The 25,164-nt window shown below is 37.7% G+C and overlaps 1 protein-coding gene across 1 annotated transcript in view; it reads left to right on the top strand.

The window, feature by feature from the left end:
* Positions 1-25,164, top strand: part of LOC131070914 (uncharacterized) — a 112,903-nt gene that overhangs the window by 28,771 nt on the left and 58,968 nt on the right. The window contains exons 3-4 of the mRNA XM_058006599.2: positions 10,791-11,162; positions 14,700-14,804. Coding sequence (XP_057862582.2) covers positions 10,791-11,162; positions 14,700-14,804 — 477 coding nt within the window. The remainder of the gene's footprint in view (positions 1-10,790; positions 11,163-14,699; positions 14,805-25,164) is intronic.

Genomic DNA, 25,164 nt, shown 5'->3' with positions numbered 1-25,164 from the left:
ATTTGTATGAAAGGGAATCTAAGGAAGCATTGGAAAGGTTGACCACTAGTTTGCTTTCCTAATCTTGAATGGAGATAACGCGTTGGGTATAGGTGGGGTGTGGAGCCAACATCAGGATTTGGCAAGATGAGAGAGGCTTGATGCGATACGTGGAGATGGAGGGAGAAATGGGATGTGTGAGGGGTCCCCAGACAACCACGATAAACCATTGAAAAGAGCTGAAATTTAAAAAAAATTAATGTCTACTACATTGATATTGACCATTGAAAATGGAATGCAAAAATTAATTGACATGTTGAAATCTAAATGAAGTTTTATAAACAGAATAATCTAATTATAATATCAGCAATGATCATGATAGTAACTGTTTGAAAACGCTTCCTTTTTTGTTTTCAAATTTGTTCATATGTTTCTTGTCTGAAACAATTATTCATATGGGAGATGTTAGGATGCTATCAATGAATTTAGGATGCCCCGTGGATGGCAGAATGTCCCTGAGTTGAGTATGTTTCAGTAAGTCACATAAACTTTAAATTTACAATTTAATCAGGAAGTACCCTACAGTTGGGATGACGGATGGGAGATGAGAACCTTAGTAGCTTTTCTGAAGGGAGTTTTTATGAACACGAAAAACTCTTGAAGGGAAAGGGCCAGTCATATCTGATGAGTGTATTATAAGGAGGTCTTCATACAAACAATAATACCTTACCCCGTACAAATACTAGATAGCACATTTGAAACATTTGAAGTCTTTATTAGTCAGTTTTGAGAGAATGATTACTTTGAAGATACTGTTAACTTCCAGTTTGTGGATGACTAACTGCTGCCCTCTACACTTATTCTTTGGGAAACAAAACAGATAAAAAATTTTCTGGCTGAATAATAAGCACTCACGGGGCATAAAATATGGTCTCATGTTTGTGAACATTCCAGTTCATTGCAGAAGGAAAGTCTTCAAAATAGTGGAATTCCAAAAGGGCATGCTAGCATTGACATATTTGGGCTTTCTGCTCCTTTAGAAATGCACACATGATTTTTGGGGTGCTGTGGAAGAAAAATTCAAAATTCAGTTTGTTGTATTGTCAGGGAAAACCTAACTAAAGCATGCTAAACCATTGGTTTTCTTATGCAAGAAGAATTTAATTAATCTTCTCAATACTTAAAGTTGTCCTCATCTATTTGATCATGTTTTTTCACATTTGCAGGCAAGTGGATGGTATGCTAAACAAATCACAAAGGAATTTTTTTGGGGATGTGCAGAAGAAAAAGTCAACCATCAGTAGGCAGTATGGCTCGACATAACCCAACCAAAGCATGTGATTGGTCTCAATGTGAAGAAAGAAAGAGAGATTATATTCATGTCCATGAATGACCAAAAATAAAGCAAAGGACTGAAACACAGATTAGGTACAATAGCAAAGGACTAGGGCACAAAGGGCCCTAGAAATGAAGCTAAAACCAAAAAAGTGAGAAAAGTTGGAAAAAGTATACATAGTTATGGCCAAACTAGTACAATTATAAATAGAAAAGTGGGTGAAGGACCTTGTAGAGCAGTAGAAACATATGAACACTACCCATGTGATCGAAAATCCTTAGTTAGTGTTCACATATTATCACTGTAGGAATAAGGAGGGCTGACGGGGCAGACTGGACAATCCTAGGAGGCAATCAGTTCCATATAGAACCTTTCCTAACATTCAAAGCTGATGAATTTTTGCTAGTAGGCAAAAACATTGGCTATGTGAGCTTGCACTTGAGATTGTGTCATGAAATAAGGGTGCAAGAGAGTCCTTGATGTTTAGAAGTAATAGAGCTCTAACCACTAGACTTAGAGTTGGGATGTTGAAGATCCATAACCATAGTAGATCACAATGATGAGCAATGCCTCATTAATTCCTCCCCCACCCTGATATGTGGATCGATAGAATCCAAAGGGTGCTTAACGACATCAACATCTATGATAGGCTAAAAGAAGGAAGCAATCAATCTAGTAGATATGGGACCATTGTGAGGAGATCTATGCCTCAACTTTTGACCTCGTGAAGAAAAAGGTGTTAAGTTTAGTCAAATTCTGTTATCAATATAGTTTCAATCAAAATTCAGAGTTCTAACTCCGACAATCTAATTCTAATGATTATTGTTTCAGGTATTTCTTATGCAGATCAAGAGGATAGAAGAGATGAAGATATAATCTGAAATTAAATTTAAACTGCTGTAGTGTGAAGGGAAGGATGCACAACACTTATTGATTGCTGTGTTGTTTTCCTCCTCACCGTATGAATGTTATATATGTGAATAAGAGGGTACGTAGATCATCGCTTGCTTGACTGATCGTAAGGAATGCGATTTACCATGAATCGCTTAATCACAACCTTCGTTAACATGAAATGGTGCGATTGGTGGCAAATGCCATAACTTGTATTTTATTTTATTTATCATTTAATGTTAACGTATATAATAATAGATAACGTATATAATAATAGTTTATCTATTATTATATATGTTAACATTCAGATTTCATGTAATCAATTTATCATGCATCGGAATTATGAAATTGTACGACCGACGCTACAAGAATTTACACTCCCTCTTAGCTAGGGAGGACACATTTCATGTTAGAGAAAACATCACAATTCATCCATTGATTGTGAAGGGAAGAGATATCACACCATAGTGATATTCAGAGATATGGTTCAACAATGAATATCAAGTCTCATGATACTCACCATAACTGATAGTTATCAAATAAGGTATGTGCACTGGCATCAAGTCACTTGATGCCTACCATACTGATAATGATAACTTGATGCCTACCATACTGATAATGATTCATGGCATGTCCACGCATATTATGTCCATAATATTCACCATGAAGATCTCTATCATGATTATGGTTTATTTAATGATATCAACCAACTGATATCTATGATAATGTCTCAGAGATATATACTATCATGACATGTCCACAGATATCAAGTCACATGATATCCATCAAGATAGATAAATTGATAATTGTAAAATCGTCACCTTACAATATCAATTTGAAACAAGTGTTCATTATTGAAAAGTCGTCACCCTTCAATAATGTTCATAGGGGGCCCATGAAGTCATGGAGTCACACACATGACAAATAAAAGAGTTTATACATTAAACATCTTAAATATATTAGTATATCAAAATCAATGAGAGACTCTCTCAAAATTAAATTACATTTTCAACCATACCAAGTTTATCTCTAAAGTGTTCGATCTTGATCCTTGAGAGAGGCTTGGTAAGAATGTCTGCAATCTGATCACCTGTACTAATATAATCCAGTCGGATCACATTCCTTTCCACCATATCTCGAACATAGTGATAAGGAATCTCAATGTGTTTAGACCTGTCATGAAATACTGGATTCATTTAAAGCTTGATGCAACTCTGATTGTCGAAATAGATGACAGTAGGATTTAAGGGCTGACCAAACAGTCCTACAAGCAATTTCTGGAGCCATACTGCTTCTCTTGCTCCCATGGAGGCTGTAATGTATTCAGCTTCTGTAGAGCTTTGAGCAACTGAAGACTGTTTTCTACATATCCATGAGATCATTGCTGATCCTAAACTGAAGCAACATCCTGATGTGCTTTTCTTGTCAACTACGCTTCCAGCCCAATCAGAATCAGTGTATCCATGTAGGTCAAGGTCTACATGTTTATATTTCAGACCAAAACCAATAGTTCCTTGGAGATATCTCAGAATATGCTTTGCAGCAACAAGATGTATTTCCCTAGGTTCACACATGAACTGACTTATTGTATTAACAACATAACATATATTAGGTCTTGTGTTTACCAAATACATCAGAGATCTAATAATTTGTTTGTAGAGGGTAGGATCTGCAAACTTTGATTCTGCAGCTGCTTCCTTTAGCTTGTGCAGATTTGTCTCCATAGGTGTGGTCATGGATCTACAATCCATCATTCCAAATCTCGAGTATATCAATGGTGTATTTTCCTTGATTAAGGATTATACCATCTGCCTGTTGCCAAACTTAATCGAAGGAAGTAGTGAAGAATTCCTTAATCCTTCATATCAAACTCAGAGGCTAATTCTTCTTACACCGAGAAATATGATTATCCTCTCTCTCGAGATTAGTAGATCATCAACATAAAGAATAAGAATTAATAATTGACCATCTATTACCTTGTAGTAGAGATTTGGATCTGCTATATTCTTGGAAAACCCTAATTCCAAGAGATAGTGACCAATTCTTTCATACCATGCTCTGGGGGCATGTTTCAGTCCATATAGGGCTTTCTTTAATCTGCAGACATGTGATTCAGCCTTATGAATCACAAAACCTTCAGGTTGCTCCAAATAAACTTCTTCTTCAATCTTACCATTCAGAAAAGCAGTCTTAACATCCATTTGATGGACATTCCTTCTTTTAGATGCTGCAATAGCCAAAACTGCTCGTACAGAAGTGTATCTGGCAACAGGAGCAAATGTCTCTTCATAGTCAATACCTTCTTTCTGTGAGAAACCTCTGGCAACAAACCTTGCTTTGTGCTTCTCAATGCTGCCATCTGCTGCATGTTTGATTTTGAAGAGCCATTTAGAAGATACCACAGATTTGCCTTTAGGCCTAGGCACATATCCCAGACATCATTTTTCAGAATTGACTGATGCTCTTCTGACATAGCATCTTTCCAAACTTGATGCTTGAGAGCATCTCCAACACAGGAAGGTTCTGCATCAATGGTCTCGCTCATGAAGGCTGCATAACTGGGAAATGTGTTAGGTCTCGTACTTTCTTTGAAGGTCCCCTTTGGAGCAGCATAATTTTCAGCTTCTTGAAGCATCTTTCTAGCCCAAAGTGGTCTCTCACTAGTTTCGGGATAAGGTTCTTCTAAAGGTAAGTCTTGAACTTCGTGCTCAACGTTTTCAGGGGTCTCCCTCTGAAACTCAGGGGTGGGATCCTCATCCATGTTTGTAGGAGGATCTTGGTGTTCTAATTCATTAGAGCTTTTGGACCTCCTGAATGCTATGTCTTCTTTAAAGATGACATCTCTGCTTAGTTCAATTTGCCTTTGTCCAGGTATGTATACTTTGTAAGCCTTAGAGGTTTCACTGTACCCAACAAAGACCCCTTTCTTTCCAGAAGGTTCTAACTTTGATCTCTTTTCTTTGGGAACATGAATATAGATTGGACACCCAAAGATCCGGAGATGACTTATGTCAGGTTTGTTACCAGTAAAGGCTTCTTCAGGGGTTCTATTATCAAGAAGAGAATGAGGACATCTATTTTGAATGTACACAGCTGTCCTAGATGCTTCAACCCAAAATAAGGTTTCTATATTTTGGTCAAACAACATAGCCCTAGCAGCTTCTACTATAGTCCTATTCTTTCTTTCAACTAACCCATTTTGTTGTTGGTTATAAGGTACAATTAACTCCCTCTTAATCCCAACATTTATACAATAATCTTTAAACATATTAGAAGTGTATTCACCCCCATTGTCCGTTCTTAAGGTTATGATTTTCTTATCTGTCATGTTTTTTGCAAGAGCTTTGAATTCCTTAAATTTAGACAGGATTTCTTTAGATTCTTTGTACCTCAGAAAATATATCCAGGTCTTCCTAGAATAATCATCTACAAATATTACATAATATAAAAATCCCCCTAAGGAGGGTACAGACATGGGTCCACATAAATCAGAATGAACTAATTCTAATACATTTTTTGATTTACTGTTGCTAGAATTGAAAGACCCTTTAGTATTCTTTCCCAAGGCACATCCCTGGCAGGCTCCTTCAGAATTGTGACTTAGCTTGGGTAAGCCAATCACCATCTTCTCTATCTTAGGTAGGGCATGGAAATGATGGTGCCCTAATCTTCTGTGCCAAAGTTCATTCGAATCTGGAGTCTCATGAATCAAGGCTTGAGATGGAGTGGTGCAAAGTCTGTAGAGGCTCCCTTGTCTTACTCCAATGGTGTGGGCTTTCTTGATGGTGGAGTTCTTTGGCCAAGCAAGTACCTTTCCTTCCATAAAGGTTAATCTGTAACCCTTATCTTCAAGTGCAGAAACTGAAACAAGGTTTCTCTTTATACCAGGTACAAATAGAACTCCAGTCAGCTGTAGGGATATGCCTGACTTTAGGTTTTGCAGGTTCCTATTCCCATAACTGGATAATTTGAGTCATCACCAATTTGTCACTTGTTCATTTGAATTTTCCACAAGTGTTTCTAGGTGCTCACAAAATCCAGTGATGTGCCGAGATGCTTAGCTGTCAATCACCCATGAGTTGGAACTGGAGGTGACTTGGCTAGAGAGGGCTGAGTAGAAGACTAGTTTCTCGGAATGACTCCCTTTCTTAACTTCTACCATTGAAGCATGTTGCTTGATCCTATCTGGACACTTCATTGCATAGTGCCCATATTGGTCACATCTGAAACATTGTACTTCAAAAATGTCTCTCATCTTCTTTGAAGACCCCTTTCCATTTGAGCCTTTGTCCCTCTTTCTCTTAAAGTTCTTCTTTCCTTTCTTGTGGGAATTAGAGTTTAGAACTTGAATGTCCTCATTACCATTGTTTTGTTTTACTCCTCTTGTGACAAGCCGAGATTCCTCTTGAATGCAACCGGTTTTCAATCTATTAAACTTAGGAAATTTAGAACGAGCATTGATTTCTTGAATGAACGATTCCCATGAGGTAGGAAGTCCATTTAGGGCCATCATAGCAAGTTCTTTGTTGTCTACTAGATGTCCAATAGTGGATAGTTGATCCCTAAGCTCAGTGATCCTCAAGAAATAGGATGTAACTGTCTTTCCTTTATTCATCTTTATATGGTGTAGTTGATTCTTCAAGGTGAGAGCGCTACTAGTGTTGTTGATTTCATAAATGTCAACTAGGGCTTTGAACATCTGAAAAGCCGTCTCATGTTTATAAATAACTGGCACAATGTGATCTCTCACTGAATCCACAATTATCTTAAGAGCCTTCTCATTGCCCTTGCTCCATTGAATTTTCTCCGTATCATCAGAGGGTTCAGGAATTTCACTTTTGACATGGGAGTCAATTTAATTTTCTTTCAAAACAAGCATGATCCTGAATATCCAGGATACAAAATTGGATGCTCCATCTAGTCGATCTTCAAACCTAACTCCAGTTGCCATTAGGATTATAGGAATGCGATCTTCTAAGAACCGGGTGAAAGTCTATATGATCGTTACAGAATTTAATTTGATCTTCCTTAACTTAGCTCTGATACCATGTTAAGTTTCGTCAAATTCTGTGATCAATATAGTTTCAATCAAAATTCGGGGTTCTAACTACGACAATCTAATTCTAATGATTATTGTTTCAGGTATTTCTTATGCAGATCAAGAGGATAGAAGAGATGAAGATATAATCTGAAATTAAATTTAAACTGCTGTAGTGTGAAGGGAAGGATGCACAACACTTATCGATTGCTGTGTTGTTTTCCTCCTCACTGTATGAATGTTATATATGTGAATAAGAGGGTACATAGTGAAGAGATATGTCTTCCCACGTGGGAAGACACATGTCTTCCCTACGCACCACTTATTAACAGCACTTAACAAACACTAACATCATCGCTTGCTTGACTGATCGTAAGGAATGAGATTTACCATGAATCACTTAATCACAACCTTTGTTAACATGAAATGGTGCGATTGCGTGGGAAGACACATGTCTTCCCTACGCACCACTTATTAACAGCACTTAACAAACACTAAGATCATCGCTTGCTTGACTGATTGTAAGGAATGAGATTTACCATGAATCACTTAATCACAACCTTCGTTAACATGAAATGGTGCGATTGGTGGCAAATGCCATAACTCGTATTTGATTTTATTTAACATTTAATGTTAACGTATATACAAATAGTTTATCTATTTATCTATTATTATATATGTTTACATTCAGATTTCATGTAATCAATTTATCATGCATCGGAATTATGAAATTGTACGACCGACGCTACAAGAATTAACAAAAGGGTCCAAGCATCTCTGATTAGTACAATGAAAGAAAGTGGATAGGAGTGGATAGGCAACCCCCAATTTTTTTTATTATAAGTTTAAACAATAGTACCTTCCACAGATTTCATAATAGACCAAATATTCGAAAATAAAACGATCTTTAGATTCCACCTCTTAAAGAGGACAAAGGCAACACAATCTTTTAATTCCATATAGAACCTTCCCTAACATTCAAAGCTGATGAATTGTTGGTAGTAGGGAAACACATTGGTGATATGAGCTTGCACTTGGGATCTATGTCATGAAAGAGGGGTGCAAGAGAGTACTCGATGTTGAGAAGTGATAAGAGTTGCAACCGCTAGAGTGAGAGTTGGGATGTTGAGATCCATAGCCATAGTAGATCACAATGTTGAGCAATGCCTCATTAGTTTACCCCCATCCACATGGATCAACAAAATACAAAGGGTGCTCAATGAATCAACATCTATGATAGGGTAAAAGAAGGAAGTAATTAGTCTAGTAGATATGGGACCATCGTGAGGATAACTATGCCTCAACTTGGTAACCTTACGAAATAACAGGGACTAGCATCTCTAATTTGTTTAGTGAGAGAAATTGGATAGGCAACCACCAAAATCTTTGTATAAACAATAGTAGCTTCCACTAATTTCACAGTAGGCCAGATATTAGAAAATAAAATGCTCCTTAGGTTTTACTTCTTGAGGAGGAGGGCAAAGGCAACACAACAAATATGGTTGTTTGTCTTAACGCAAAGATTATGGAGTGCACCCACCATTGAACAAGTGGAATCCTAAAACAATGAGACATTGATGTTGAAGATAGGTAGGCCAAATAATGGTCCCATCAACAACCTGTAAGTTATACTTTACATAGAAAGCTAGTTTGGGATTGAGAGAACTCGAAGGGAGGCCCTATTGGCTTGGATGTACCTATGATAATGACCTCTCTGATGTATTGATTGAGTGGCTTTTTTTCCTTGATATAAGGTGACACAAAGCACAAGGAGTTTTTGAAGGGAAGTTGGTTGAAAGAAATGGTGACAAACTAGAAGATTAGAATGATCTCAGAGAAACGACAATGCCAACACCCTATTAAAACATTGTAATTTTTCTATAATGGTCATCTTAGTTGGTTTAGGAAGTTTCCTTTTCTGCATTCTGTTAATGTATGTTTCGTTTAGAAACACCCTCTTGTATTCTCTTACAAAGAGAGCCTTTCGACTCTATTGTTTATATCCAATTACCATTTCATGGTATTAGAGTGGGTCGATGGAGTATTTTAAGTTTTGGCAATTTTTTTTACTTTCTTGGAATTTTCTCCAGAAAATTTTAATCGATTTTTTAATGAAAAAATCGTGGACTTATTTGAAGGGCAATCAAGGGTATTCGACATCCAGAATCGTGGGTCTGTTTTTTTTTTTTTAACAACAAATCGTGGCAGTTATTTACCTACATTTTCGTGAAGGATTGCGACATTATGTCTGAGGATTGTTTTGCACCTTTCTGCAGTCGTTTTTCCGGATATGAGTTTCTTTCCCGTGATTGAAGTTTTTTTTTGTGCCGAGGGTTATCAGCGACAGTTTGTGGTGTGTTCTCTTCTCCCACGACCTGGTTGCCTGCTTTTTTGCTGCGATGAGAACTTTTTCTTTATCCGCACGACATTTTTTTATTCTGCATTTTTTGCCTGTGTTTCTACGTTTCTCCTGCGTGAAGGATTTTCGTTTTTCCCCACTCAACGCTTCCACAATGGGTCATTTTTTCTGTGACAACGACCACTGTTTCTGTTTTCCCTTGCAAAGTTTGTTATGCTTCTGCTGCGTGGAGGTTTGGCTGCGGGTTTCCAGATCAATGCTAGGGTTTGCGATGTTTTTTTGTTGAATCGTGACCTGTCTGTGTTTCTTCTGTGTGTGTTCTGTGGGAGGCTTTTCTGTTTTGCTCGCGATGAAGCTTTGCTTGTTGTTCACCTCTAGGCTTATTTATCAACAAGTTTACTGACTGTTGAGTCTTTATTTAATATTTGATACTATAAGCTGGTCCTACATAAATTTATATATGGCTTGCAATTGTTGGCTAATTCCCAGGCCTTAGTTTCAACATTTGTTCTCATAAGAAAATACATAGGACCTCATTTCACCGTATGCGCGAAGGGTGACTTGTAAAACTTAACGTGTTGACACCAGGAATGTGCTTGATGTCAGCAAAGTACAACAGTTAAAAGACGCAGACTTACAATTACAAATTGGTGACCCTATATGTTTTACTTTAAACTAACAAAGATTGTCACAAAACCCTTCAAAGATCCTTGCGTTCAGCCAACATCCGTATGCACATGAATTCACCTATCAGACTGCTGCTATCTTCCCCTGGTCACCATGCAGTGTAGTTGATGTCAGCATAAGAGTCATCATTAATTGGGGATCAATCTTCTAAAATAGTCATCTTGCAACCCTCAGTAAGTGTAGGTAAAACTTGAAAGGGTACAGAAAACCACACAAAAAATAATGGAAACAACTTTTATTTGGTCTATTTAATAAATTATATGTCAATTAATGTGTAAGTTGAATATGAAGGCCCTTTGACTTCCCATTTCATAATTAGACAGGGAGTGGTGAAATATTTCAAACATTATTAGCTATTCAATACACTTCTGGGTTTAGTTCTTGTGCATCTTGATTTTATTATTTATAAACTTTTTTTTTGTCAAAAAAGTGTATTGCATTGTGCTTAAGAGAGTCTTTTTCTTTTCAATTCCTAAGCATATGGATTTCTCTAATTTCAGGTTTTGAGCTTAGAGAGGTTTGAGCATCTGGGTTTACTCCTACATGTTGGAGAAAGTAAGAAAGGAGTCACATCTCTCAGCCAGGCTGCTCCATTCTTTGCAAATTCAGATCCAGATATGCCTGCCGTTCCTGTGCCGATTCCTCAGGTGCTTGATTGGTTACTAGAACACATTTGTGCTGCATCGGAACATCCATTTGAAAAATTGCTTGGAAGAGAAAATGTGTCTCCCACGGCAGGTCAATGTGGTAAATTTTCTAATGGCCCCACTCAGGATATGAAGAGCTTCCATCAAGGACTGGCTTTTGTGGAAGGAGTGAATAAAGCTTCTGTGGTGAAGCAACCTAGTGATATTGAGGCATCTTCTATTAAGGTTAGTAGGAATAATTGCAGTGCAGGAATGATATATTCATTTATTTTTAGAAGAAATGTGTTCATGGTTTATATGTTAGACTCTGGCTTTTGAGCAATGTACAACCTTTTCCTATCATAATTTGGAATTAGTTTCACGGTTTCTGACTAGGCAATATATGGTATTGGGAATAATTGCAGAGTAGGAATGATCTATTCATTTAATTTTTAGAAGAATTGTGTTCATGGTTTATATGTTAAGACTCTGGCTTTGGAGTAATGTACAACCTTATCCTATCATAATTTGGAATGAGTTTCACGGTTTCTGACTAGGCAATATATGCTTTTGGTGATGTTAAGTATTCATCCAGAGTTCTTGAATCTGAATATAAATTGACAAATTTTTGTATTAAGAAACTAAGAAAATGTTCGCAAAAGGATGGGAGTTGGGAACAAAATCAACCAGGGTAAGGTATATTCTTATTTGTGGAATCTACCTATAATAATACTAAACATGTGAACACAGGCATAAGTCTCTTTAGAATGATGTGTGGATATGGCATTTTTTCCTAAATTCTATCCAATGCAAAAAGCATATTGTGTTAAAACAACACAAAATGCATCACTATGTGTGTTGCCCTTCATCAATGTCTTTTGCATCACTCGGCAACTCGGAGAGTACTCACAAAAATGTATTGCATGGTGCTTAAGAGTCTTTTGAATCACTATATGTGTTGCCCTTCGCATCACTTTTTCAGACTCTTCCTCTTGTTAACTGAATTCTGTGTGAAGCCTTCGTTGAATTGTATTTGAAGTTCATTTGGATAATTGGATAATAAATTGTGGTATTGACTTTTCTTGCCTGACAAACATTTGCTGAAATACAGAGGCATTAGTTGGGTAAAAGCCTGAGGGCTACAAAAATGCTGTTCATTTAGATGCAGCGCTTGTCATCTGAATGGTTGAATGTCTTCCTATCCAATTCCTTTTGCTTACTAGTGGTTGAGGACATGATGGGGAGTAAACAACATACAATCCCATCTGCTTTCTTGTTTTCACATAACCCCAATCTAGATTCTGAAGAATGTACAGCTGATGAAGCCTTATAGCAATAAAGAAGTGAAAAATAGCTAGAGGTGCAGTGTTCAAGTTCAAATGTAAGGGTGATTTGGTGGCTTACATCCCATCATCTGCCTTTCCCAACAAAGTTTGCACTATACAGTCAAAGGCAGAAGCATATGTGTCTTCCAATTCAATTTGTTTCAATTATGAGAGGCTGAAGACAATATGGGGAATAAACAAGATACCCCAATAAAATATTCCCTTTAATGAGCTGTTATAAAAGTGTTTCTGACATCCGTTGAACATTAGTGGCTTATGTGTAAATAATAATTAATAAACAAAGATTTCTGAGAATCTTCACCAAATCATATGTCTCTGATCTGTTGCTGTTACAAGAGACCAGGATTCTAATAAGAATCTAGTTCAAGATTACTCCTTGGGTACCAATTTCTTCCATCTCAGTTGGTGCCAATGGCATATCAGAGTGTGCTGCCATCCCATGCGATCCCAAGAGTAAGGTGTACCAAACTTTCTAATTAACCTCCTCTCTTTTCAAATATTTTTAATTTTTTTTCTCATACAAATATTCCATTGCTTCATTGGAATAAACCATTCCTCCTTGAGTCCTTAAGTATTTTACATTTATAGTATTATCATAAAGTATTGGAACCACTTCTTTTTATAATGCATTTGCTTACATATAATTTAAATTTCTTCCTATTTCTTAGGATCCTTTTATTGTACGGTTTACCATTTTATGACAACAAGAATAGTTTCATGAAAAACATCTCATAATTGATGCTACATACAATAGGAAAAAGAAGTACATTTTTAAAGTAGTCTAGTTTTAAAATAAAATTGCAAGTGATAGAGGCCGAAAGGCATGACAAATCACTTGGGTCCAAACTTTATGTCTTCCCATCATCATGGGGATGATGCACTTTTTTTGTGAAATAATGACTGCATAACAGTCAGTTTAATTTTTTAAATGAAAATATTCAAAGCATACGCAATAAAATTGCAAGTGATATGAGGCCCAAAGGCATAACAAATAACTACAGTCCAAACATCATGGGGGTGATACACTTTCTTGAGAAATAAATTAATAATGACTGCATAACACAGTTTAGTTTTTAAAGCAAAAATATTCCAAATAATTTATGTCTTCCAAACATCATGGGGATGATACACTTTCTTGAGAAATAATGACTGCATAACGTTTAGTTTAGTTTTTAAGACCAAAATATTCTAAACATCATGGGGATGGTACACTTTCTTGATAAATAATGACTGCATAACACTTAGTTTAGTTTGTAAAACAAATATGCAATAAAATTACAAGTGATAGAGGCCCAAAGGCACAACAAATCACTCTTTAGTCCAAACTTGATGCCTTCCAAACATAATAGGGTCCCATGTGGACTTGGTGGTATCCAGAAATCAAGTCAGCTTAGTGAAGTATTTACCATGTTGAAGGTGGCCTATAAGATCATCGATTCTGCAAAGTGGCAGTAGTTCTTTGCAGTGGTTTTGTTTAAAGCACGATAATTGGTGACTGATTGGCACTGCACTAACATGGTGTGTGTAACAGTTATTTTGCCCCCGATATTACTTAAAACCATCATGAATCAATGCTTTGATACTATATGATATTGATCAAAATATTTATACTCAAAACCTACAAAATCAAGGCTATAATAGTGCAATCTATTTTCTTCAAATATTGAAATTGAAACAGATGTCACTCTGTTCTTTTACATTTTGTGTTTATAATTTACACAATAAGAAAAGAAAGAAAACACTTCCCAGCAGCTAGACTATATATTTGCAGATTTGGGTGGTAGGTGCACTTGCTGAAAGAAGTGAAGCTGCATCCTTAAGGCCCTAGAGAGTTTGGAATCTCGGTTATCCTTATTGTTGCATAATGACCTTTCTTTTGTTGCTGCTGAAACTTGTGTATGAAGAGGTAAGAACTTATAGCTATTCTTATCAAGAGTAACTTATTTTTGCCCTTCATAACTTCACTGCAAGAATGAATAGCATCATCATAAATAGTAGCTACAGAAACAAAGGTGACAACTGGCTCCATATCTACCTAGCTGGTATTGGGCATCAAACAGGTAGCTATGTTCACCTCTATAAATTGAATAGCTCCCCATAGTAGAAGTCAAATATGAAATGTCTGAGAATTTATGAGGTGTAACACAACTATTTGTAATTCATATGGAAACGATAAAATATAGCCATGTCTTTTATAAGGGAGCTGGAGATGCTTGTTTTCTAAGTAAGCTGAAGTCGATAATTTAGATAATATTAACGTGTAGCTTTATCATAATTTCTGATTGAATCATACAAAATTGTAAATACTGAAAATAAATGCCTTTAGAATCCATTGCTTCGTAAAAGTCTTTATGGCAAAGTATTTTATTGCCTCTGTCAAGGTTTTATTTTTGTGGTATTCACTATTGTCTAATATCATCTAATGTATTCTTTGCAGGTGTTGAATTGCCATGATTCAGTGATATACATATTAGCTCCCTTGAGTTATGCGACTGTGAATGGATGCTCAGATGCTACGATTGTGCTTGGAGCTGTTGGAAAGGTATAAGTTGAGTGTTTTATTTCACTTGCAGTGGCATTGTTTTTGTCATGGTTCACTTCCCAAAGGAACACTCTTAAGTCCAAGTTAGTTTTCTTTTTGGTATGCAGGAGATTTCAAAGATCACTTGGTTCGTATTTTTTGATCTAATGGTATATCAATAGACTTATAGAGAATCAATCAAGGCATGGATGTGCTTATCTATCTATAAATTCCTTGGGTGTATTGATATTGAATATATACATGATCTGCACAGTTTTCTGCCAAAAGTTCATTCCATTATGGCCTTGTAAATAAAACAATGCGAAAACACGCAATGGATTTCAAAGAATTGATTGAATAATCAGAATGAGCAAAACGCTCATAAATAATACAAGCTATTTACAAGAATAGCAAGTTTCTAAAAAGAAACTGCTGAGAAGATCGAAGACGATCTTTCTAAAATAGAATGTACACAGAATGTACACTGAATGAGCATTAATACTAAAATTAACATATTTTAATATTCTATTACCCTCCCTTAATGCTCAATCTATTAACTACACCTATAGACCCCCTGAATTTTACAAATTTATCAGGACCAAGGGGCTTGGTGAATATGTCTGCTGGCTGCTCCGAGGTAGGAACATACAGCAACTGGATGGATCCGTCTTCAACCAGCTGTCGAATATAGTGACAATGCGTTTCCACATGCTTGGTTCTTTCATGGAAGACTGGATTCTTGGCGAGTTTGAGCACTCCCTGATTATCACAGAACAACGGAGTAGGACCTGCCTGGGAGACATGCATATCCGCAAGCATTTGCCGAAGCCAAACCGCCTCACAAGATGCCTTAACTGCTCCCCGATACTCTGCTTCTGTCGAGGAGAGAGCCACTGCCTGTTGCTTCTTACTAGTCCATGTGACAGCACCAGATCCCAAACTAAACACATACCCTGCTGTAGACTTACGGTCATCAACCGAACCTGCCCAGTCAGAATCTGTGTAACGACTGAGTATAGGATCAGAACTCCGAGTGTACAGAAGTCCATAATCAGAAGTGCCACTCACATAACGCAGCACACGCTTCGCTGCTAACCAATGATCAGCCTTGGGAGCTGTCATGAAGCGTGAAATGTAGCTCACTGCAAAACTGATGTCAGGTCTAGTAGCAGTAAGATAGATGAGGCTGCCTACTAGTTGCCTGAACAGAGATTCATCCACAACTGGTGAGGATGACTGAGCTGAAAGTTTGAGCCCGGGTTCCATAGGAGTAGAGGCAGGTTTGCAATCCTGCATTCTGAACCTGTCCACAAGACTTCTGGCATACTTGGACTGAGAGAGAAAGATACTGGTCTCAGTCTGCCAGACTTCAACTCCTAAGCAGTAATGTAGAAGTCCCAAATCTGTCATATCAAAAGTGTGGCACAAATCCTGTTTGATCCCAGTGATCAAATGTGCTGAACTGCCAGTAATGATTATGTCATCCACATAGACAACCACAAACAGAATATCATTACTAGTATGCTTGATATACAGGTTTGCATCAGATGGACTCCGCTGAAAGCCATGATCTGTCAGATACTTATCAATTTTCATGTACCAAGCCCGAGGAGCTTGTTTCAGACCATAGAGTGCTTTGACTAGTCTACAGACCTTCTGTTCTTGACCAGCAACCTTGAATCCTGGGGGTTGCGTCATGTAGACTTCTTCCTGTAAGTCACCATTCAAAAAGGCACTCTTTACGTCCATCTGATGGACTTTCCAACTGAACTGGGCTGCCAAGGCAAGAACGAGCCGTATAGTACTCATTTTGGCTGTAGGAGCAAAAGTCTCCTCGTAGTCAATGCCTTCTTTCTGTGAGAACCCACGAGCAACAAGACGAGCCTTATACTTGTCTAGGGTTCCATCAGCTTTGTATTTTACTTTGTACACCCATTTGCAGCTAATGGGCTTCTTCCCTAAAGGAAGATCAGAAAGGGCCCAAGTGTGATTCTTCTGAAGACTCTGGAACTCAGCTTCCATAGCCTGTTCCCACTCAGGTATACCTTTAGCCTCTGAATATGTCTGAGGTTCAAAAACACTGTGTATGTTAGCCATGAGGGCAAAATTGACTGTATGCTGCTGTTTGCTCTTATTACGGGAGGTTCTACCCTCAATGAGCTCAGTATCCCTGAGATCACCAATGGTCTTGGCCCACCATTTAGGCCGGAGAGTAGAAGTGCTAACATCTGGAGGAGCTGGAAGAGGCTCAGGATCAGGAACAGGAGCAGCAAGAGGAGGATTATTCTCCGGAGGGAACTCAGGTAGTGCATCATCGAAAATAGATTCTGCTTCATCCCTCCCATCAGGCGAACCTAATGGAATAAGAACACTGTGAGGCTGACCCTCAGAATTCTGCTCAGAAGAAGGGGACTGAAAGAATCCTTTGTCTTCATCAAATACAACATCACGACTGAAGATAAGACGTTCAGTGTCTATATCTATCAGTCTGTAGGCCTTATGGTGATCACTGTATCCTGTCATCATGAGTTTCTGACTTTTGGAATCCAACTTGGAGCGCTTAGCATCTGGAATCCAAACATAGGCAACAGAGCCAAAAACCTTCAGGTGGCTGATCTGAGGCTTCCGACCAGACCATACCTCTTCTGGAGTCTTCCCTTAACAGCCTGAGTAGGAGAGCGGTTAAGAAGGTAGACAACAGTAAATACTGCTTCAGCCCAATACTTATTCGGAACACTCCTGTGTTGTAACATAGAACGAGCCATCTCAACAACCGTACGATTGCGACGCTCGACAACACTGTTTTGCTGAGGAGTGTAGGGTGTAGTCAACTGGCGTTTGATGCCATGGGTATCACAGAAGTTGAAGAATGCAGAAGAACAAAATTCCCCCTTGTTATCTGTCCTAAGAGTAATGATACTGTGTCCAGACTCTTTTTCAACAAAGGACTTAAACTTCTGAAAGATACTAAATACATCTGATTTATGTTTAAGAAAGTACACCCACATCTTTCTACTAAAATCATCTACAATAAGCAAAAAATATTTGCAACCAGTAACAGAAGATGTATTCATAGGACCACAAATATCAGCATGAAGTAATTGAAGTACCTTTAGATGCGCGCCAAGACTTTCCATGTGGGAATGAAGTCCGATGCTGTTTGCCAGCTTGACAGGCGCCACATACTCCAAGATGCTGAGTCTGAATATCAGGTAACCCTGAAACAAGTCCCTCCCGAGACAGCTGAGAGAGATACTGAATGTTGAGATGTCCATATCTCTGATGCCACAAAGTGCTAAGAGGAGAAACACGAGCTGCCAGAGCCACTTCAGGAGAATCACCAGTGTCAAGGAGCCTATATAGGCCATGATCCTCTAGACCAACAGCAACAGTAAGACGAGTCTCCCGATCAATGATGGAGCACTTGTGAGCACTGAACACCACATCTAGTTGAGGAGAATTCCTCATAATCTGGCTGACAGAGAGCAGATTAAGTTCCATTCCAGGAACATAATACACATTCAGAAAAAGAAGAGTCCTGCCACCAGACTGTATCTGAACAGTGCCTCTGCCAACAACTGTATACTCCTCACCTCCGCCAAATACAACGGAATCACTGAAAGGTGAGAAGTCTGTAAACCAGTCACGCCGATGAGAAAAGTGACGTGATGCACCAGAGTCGATGTACCAAGCAGAAGACCTGGCATGATCTGAAGACCTCTTTGCCATAAAAGCATAAAAGGCGGACTCCTTCTGCTCGGAATGTTCCGCAACATGCGCCTTCTGGTGTGACCCTCCCTGCTTCTTTTGTTCAGAAGCGAGCCTCTGACGGCAATCTTTCTTCATATGGCCGTACTTGTGACAGTAATTGCACTGCACATTTTTCTTCTTAGCTCCATCCTGTGTCTGAGAAGAGCCTTTTTGCTGAGAAGACTGAGAGGACTGAAATTTGCCTTTATCCTTCTGAAAGGATTGAGCTGTGAAGGCATTTTCCGAGGAGGCTGATGTAGTACTACTACCAAATTGCTGTTTCCAGCGATCCTGCTGGAGAAGTTTGGTGCATAGTTCTGAAAACTTCAGATCAACATTAGTGGAAGTAATATTGAGGGTTTCAATGAAGTGTTCATACGATTTCGGAAGACTTTTTAAAGTGATTACAACCATGTCTTCTTCCTCCATAGTCCGACCAATAGCTTCGAGTTGATCGCGAATGTCCTTAATCCTCGTGAGGTGCTCCTGTAAGGACATACGTTCGTCCATCATAATGGAGAACAACTGATTCTTCAGAAAGAATGCTCGGCTCTTGTCGGATGTCTCATGCAATTCCTTCAGATGCTTCCAGATGTCAGAAGCTGTCTTGCCAGAAGGAATCTGCGGTAACTGATCATCAGTTACTGAGAGTTTGAGAAGCATGACTGCCTCTCGATTGCGTTCATCAAACTTATCTTGATCTGCACTAGGTGTACCAGGACTGAGTTCTTTGCCCAAAACAAGCTGGTCAAGACGCCTATATTCAAAAATGGTCAACATACGCTGTTTCTAGATGTTGTAGTTGTGACCATTAAAGCGTTGACTGCCTTCTAACATCAGATTGGTGAGAGAAGCCATTTGTACGTTTCCCAAGAAAAATTCCTGGCTGACCCAGAAAAATCCAACAACCCAGAAAAGTGTGCAAAAAACCCAGAAGGATTCTCCTGTCAAAATCTGGATTCGCGGGCTCGAAAATCGAGGCACAAAAATCGAGGCACCCAGAAAAATTGGACAACCACCCAGATGAGGGTTTGAAAAACCCACCACAATTCTGCAAGAAAAACTGAACTGCGATAAAAACTGGAGGTAAGAACTTCAATCGAAGTTTGCAGAAGTCGGCGCCATTGTTTGCAGACAGAAAGTATGATGCAAAAATGACGAGTTGCAGGGCACCGAGCCGAACAGTCACCGAGCCGAGTTGGTGGAAAATGACCGAGTTTGTTTCCCTGCAACCAGTCACCGAGCCGAACAGGTCGCGACGCGAACAGATCGCGTGAGTTGCAGATCACCGAACAGATCACGGGAACAGGCGCGGGTGGCGTTGCAGGCGGAGGTTGCGGGTGGCGTTGCAGGCGGAGGTCGCGGCGCCGAGGTCAGAAACGCGCCCAGGTTTTGCATAGAGCCGCGAACACCACCAGAAACAGTGCGAACGCCGAAAAAAATCGACGAAAAAAATCGACGATTCCGCCCCAGCCAAAAAAAACTTTGATAAATTTTTCAAAAAAATAATTTCGAAAATTTCCACTAATTGGAAATTAGGATTAAAAAATTTTCGAAAAAATTCCTGTGGCTCTGATACCATAAAACAATGCGAAAACACGCAATGGATTTCAAAGAATTGATTGAATAATCAGAATGAGCAAAACGCTCATAAATAATACAAGCTATTTACAAGAATAGCAAGTTTCTGAAAAGAAACTGCTAAGAAGATCGAAGACGATCTTTCTAAAATAGAATGTACACAGAATGTACACTGAATGAGCATTAATACTAAAATTAAAATATTTTAATATTCTATTAGTAAAAGATTGATCAAAAGAACCAACTATTAAAGAGAGAAAAATTTATTTGACCTAGTTAAAATTGGTGGACCTGTTGGAAAAGTAAGCCTTAGTTTATAAGTTTCGTGTAGAAAATTTGTAACCTAATTCATTTTAACATACATTTTACAGAAACCTATAACTAGCTTTTGTTATTTTGTAGGATATATTTGTTCCTAAGAATTCATGTTCAAATAAAGGGGGAACAATAGAATATGTTTGCAGATTGTTTTTCATGGCAAATTGTTTACAAGTCATAACATTTTTGACTTGACTTGCTTTGCTATCAGCATTGGCCAGTCAGATTGGATAACAACAAATGCACCATCAAGAAGGTTGTCATCAGCATGTTGTTTTGATCTATGCTGGGATATTGAAGACCCTTTCTGCAAAGGAAATATATAAATGCTCAAAATATAAATGTGTAGAGAGACAATGAGTGACAACTGTAGTTATTGCAATGCAAGATGCCAATGTACAAGATGATGACATTGATAATTAGCATTCATTAAGTAATTGTGGATCATGATAGAGGGAGATGAACTTAGAACTACATTGAATATATTAATCACGCCATTGAATATATTACTTAGGGTCAACCATGAAGTTAACAAAATGTGTAACACTCAGGAACTTGAGTTACATGACAATCTGCAGGAAATAAATGCTACTGTTATAATGTATGCTGTTAATATAAATGCATCATCTTCAACAACCATAAACTTAGGAACTTAAGTTGTATGACAATCTTCAGGAAATACGTGTTTCTGTAATAAATTATGCTTATAGTAGAGTAATTTTATTTATTATAGTCTTTATTCAGTTCTTTCTTTCCTTGGTTCTTTTCCTTCTTGGTTTGATCTCTCCTAATTCTACCCTTTACCTTGAACCATGTGTAACCCATTCTTCCGCCCTCTTTTTTTAACTGGACTTGGTTTGCAATAATCTATTTTCTCCTTAAGCTCTCTATCATCCTGATGATGGATTGCAGAGTATGATCCGAAACGTTGATGCATATTAAAGCTAGCATAGTTGAATCCAGAATTATCATGCTAATAAATTATGCTGTTAATGTAATTGCATTATCTTCAACATATGCTATGTAACTAGAGCCACAAGAAAAGGCCCCATGACCGCAATGCATTGAATGTATTGTAATGCTTCTGGCAGAAAACTGTGTAGAATTCTTGATCAATGTTTTGGATCACACTCCATGATCCATCAATGTTTTTGATCACATTTTTTTTCTTCTCTTGATGATGGTTCATGGAGTCTGATATGAAACATTGACTCAAAAAATTCTACAGTTTTCTGCTAGGAGCATTATAATGCATTTTCATGGACTGAGGAAACATTATGTCTCATGATGCTCTCAGTCGTATAAATGGGGCTGAACTGATAATCAAATATAGATTCATAAACTTGTAAAGTGTTCTCAAAGAGGATGGCACTTCTTTCCTGGGAAGTTTGAAAAGTCAAAACATCCATCGAAAGGACAAGGGAAAGGATTGATATTGAGTCTCATGTAAAGCCAAGAGACACATCTCCTTGAGCCTCATTTGAGGAAGGATTGTCTGATATAAGAGTGCATTGTTTTAGCATTTGGAACATTCACCATCTACGGTAGCAGGATACTTATGGTGCTGGAAGCTCTGTAATTGTATTTATAATATTTGCGTATACATGCGACTTTAATGGATAATTGTATTTATAATATTTGTGTATACATCCTACTTTAATAGATAATTGTGATAAGTTTCAGATAGAGGTTATAGATCCAATTAAAATATGTTAGGGTAACCTGGAGGCACATCTTAATAAGTGAGAGAGGCATATATGGATTGAAAGGTCACTCATGTTTGTTTCCTCCTATGGAAATCAGCCATAATAAGGCCTGCAATTTTGACGAGAATCCTGCAACTCAATTAATAACTTATGATTATTTTATTCCTTGTCTATAGGATCAAATCCTCAGAGGAGTCTTGGTTAGGTGACCATTAGCTGGAAGCTATACAGAACAGTGACTTAGAAGATAAATAGGGGATGGATTTGGTCATTGGAGGGTAATGCCTTGTGCTGATCTATACAAAATAGTGGCTTAGGAGATAAATAGGAGATGGATTTGGTCATTGGAGGGTAATGCCTTGTGCTGATCATACAAGGAAGTACCCCTTACTAATTCTATATAGTAGCAGCGGATATTAGCAATTGCTGTAAGAAGTGAATTCAAAAAACTGCTGTAACTATACATATTTTACACTCATTAGAATAATGCATTTATTATCAATCGCTATAAGGAGGGAATACGAGAGATTGCTGTAACTATAAATATTGTACTATGTTCCCCCAAGTTTCTAGGACGGGGGGGGATGTGTTTCAGGGATGGATATTTATAGGCCATTTTTGGGGATAGCTATATAAAAAATACGGAAAATTTTAAAAATATAAGGAAATTACAAATATTCTTATGATAACAATGATAAAGCCGTTTTTTTATGCTTAATTTTTTTTTTGGTAGGTAAACATGTAATGGAAAATGATGCCTGCATTTCCATAGTTCTCACTTAGTTCATTGCTTAACACCAAATGTTGTAATCTGTCAAATAAGGTGAATATTTTTTTTTAAAAGGAAAATATACAAATCTGATCAAGACAGAACTGACAGAGTGCGAGGCATGAAGATATTACATAGATACTTGGCACAACAAGAAAAAGATCTGAAATACAGCATAAGAATTCATCCTAGACTCTTAATTGTTTTCGTAAAGAGAGAGAGTATTAGGCATAGTTTTAAAAGACAGTTTAAAAAGTACCCAAAGTGAAACAAAGATAACAGTAAAATGCAAGACGCAATATGACTAGACAGAGACAGGGGATCCCTGGAGCTGCTGCAGGAGCCAATAGTAGTTTCTTTCCTCAATATATGCATCCAGTCAAAAGCAGGAAATTATAGCTAAGGACGATGGATACAATGCAGGGCATTGACACAATTTTAACACTGTCATTCATACTGCCTTAGTGTTCCAAATTTTTCTGTTATAATATTGGTATTAAAATGTTCATCATCCACTCATGAGCTGTAAAATTTGATAACTCGCTCATGTTTTAGTGTCCTCAATAAATGGACCTCAGAATAGATGCATTCTAAATGAGCATTGTAAAACAACAAATACTTTTTTATCATTGTGATGATGTAGAGTATTTTATAAGGCAACACAGACATCATTTTCCACTACCTACTGGCTTGTTTTTCTAACCTGGCTGCAATTTCTTTTTGCATGTAGAAAAAAACATATTTTAGATATGGAGTCTTTCTTTTGTTATGCTAGGCCTAAGAGGGGTGTGGGGGCCCACAAATAGCAAACAAAAATATACCTTTTTAACCGGCAGCCTTTGAAAAAAAATGCTCTAGCCGTAGGGGGAGGTTTGCTATCCTCAGGATGGTCGGGGGATGTCACAGCCATCCCGGGATATCTAGCTGTATGCTACCTGTTCCCTTCCTATCTCCGCATCCTCAAGATGTTTCAACCTTTTTTTCTCAATCGGGGATGGCTAGCCCCGAGATGTCCTTGGTAGGGGTACACCTTGAAAAATCTAGGGAACGTGTCCCTGTGGAATATATATTGCACATTAATTAGAACAATGCATATATATATGAAATCTATTATTGAGAATATTTGAAATTTTCAGCGAGGCCTACTCAACATATTGGCAAATAACATGGACTATATTAGCAATCTCCATTTTGTACTTAATAATAAGATGAAAGTGTTGAATATAAAAACATTTAAGATGTCTTTTCTATATAAACTTCTACTCCCTAGAAGAAATTTTTAGATTTAGTATATGGAGTTAGTGAAAACTTTATGGATTTGTATTTTTTCTTGATTTGTTATCATACTTTATTTATGTTTGAGTGGTGTTGTTCATTACTAATAGCTTGCTCCACTTTGGCTCTTGCTTCACGGAGTATTTATTTTTCTGTACTTGGGGTTCGATTATGTAGCCTTCTTTGCTTGGGTTGAAATAATGACCAATACTTAATTATGCCTTTCTACATCAATCATGTTGATATTGACCTTTTACTTCGGTTAGCTAGCATCTTTATGGTCTCCAGGTCCGCACCATTTGCATAGTAATCTCATTGTGCTTTGGTTTCTATAGTAGTCTCTTGCAAAGTGTCCCCATTTGTTATATTGTTGACATTGTACAATAGATGGCCTTTAGAGTCATTGTATCCGAATCCGACCTCCCTCTCTTTTTTAGTAGTCACTTGGAGATGCATTATTATTATTATTTTATGACTTTAGTGGAGTGTTGGGTGGAGTGTTGGGTGGAGTGGGTTGCTCTCCTTGTGTGAAGAGCACTTGTGTGCTCCTACTCATATTTTATGGGCATTTCTTTTGATTGAATGACCCATAACCTGATAAATATCACATAAGAGTTTTCTACGACAACTATTTAAGTGACTTTCACCTCTACATTCTGGGCACCAAGTTTCTTTGCTTTCTTCATGGGTTTCCTTTTTTAACCTTTAGTTCCTTAATCATCAGTATCATATCTCTTCACAAGGATTGCATTGTTTGAGATTCATTCTCGCTGCTATCATGTAAACTTTCATCTTTCTTTGTTTTTTTTGCCATGGGAAGAAATTTTGTCTTCACTCTCTATGTTCATTGCTCAATTGCAGGCTTTTGCATAGGAAGAATGTGGTACTACCTTAATATTTTTTTGTAGTGAAGTAATAGACCTTTGATGAACCATCTCTTTTTGAGGTTGTCTGTTGGTTCCATTTCTAACTTTACTAGGAG

Source organism: Cryptomeria japonica, chromosome 1 (genome assembly GCF_030272615.1).
Source record: "Cryptomeria japonica chromosome 1, Sugi_1.0, whole genome shotgun sequence".
Taxonomy (NCBI): domain Eukaryota; kingdom Viridiplantae; phylum Streptophyta; class Pinopsida; order Cupressales; family Cupressaceae; genus Cryptomeria; species Cryptomeria japonica.
The sequence above is the reverse complement of the archived record's forward strand: the minus strand, read 5'-3'. Positions and strand labels throughout refer to the sequence as shown.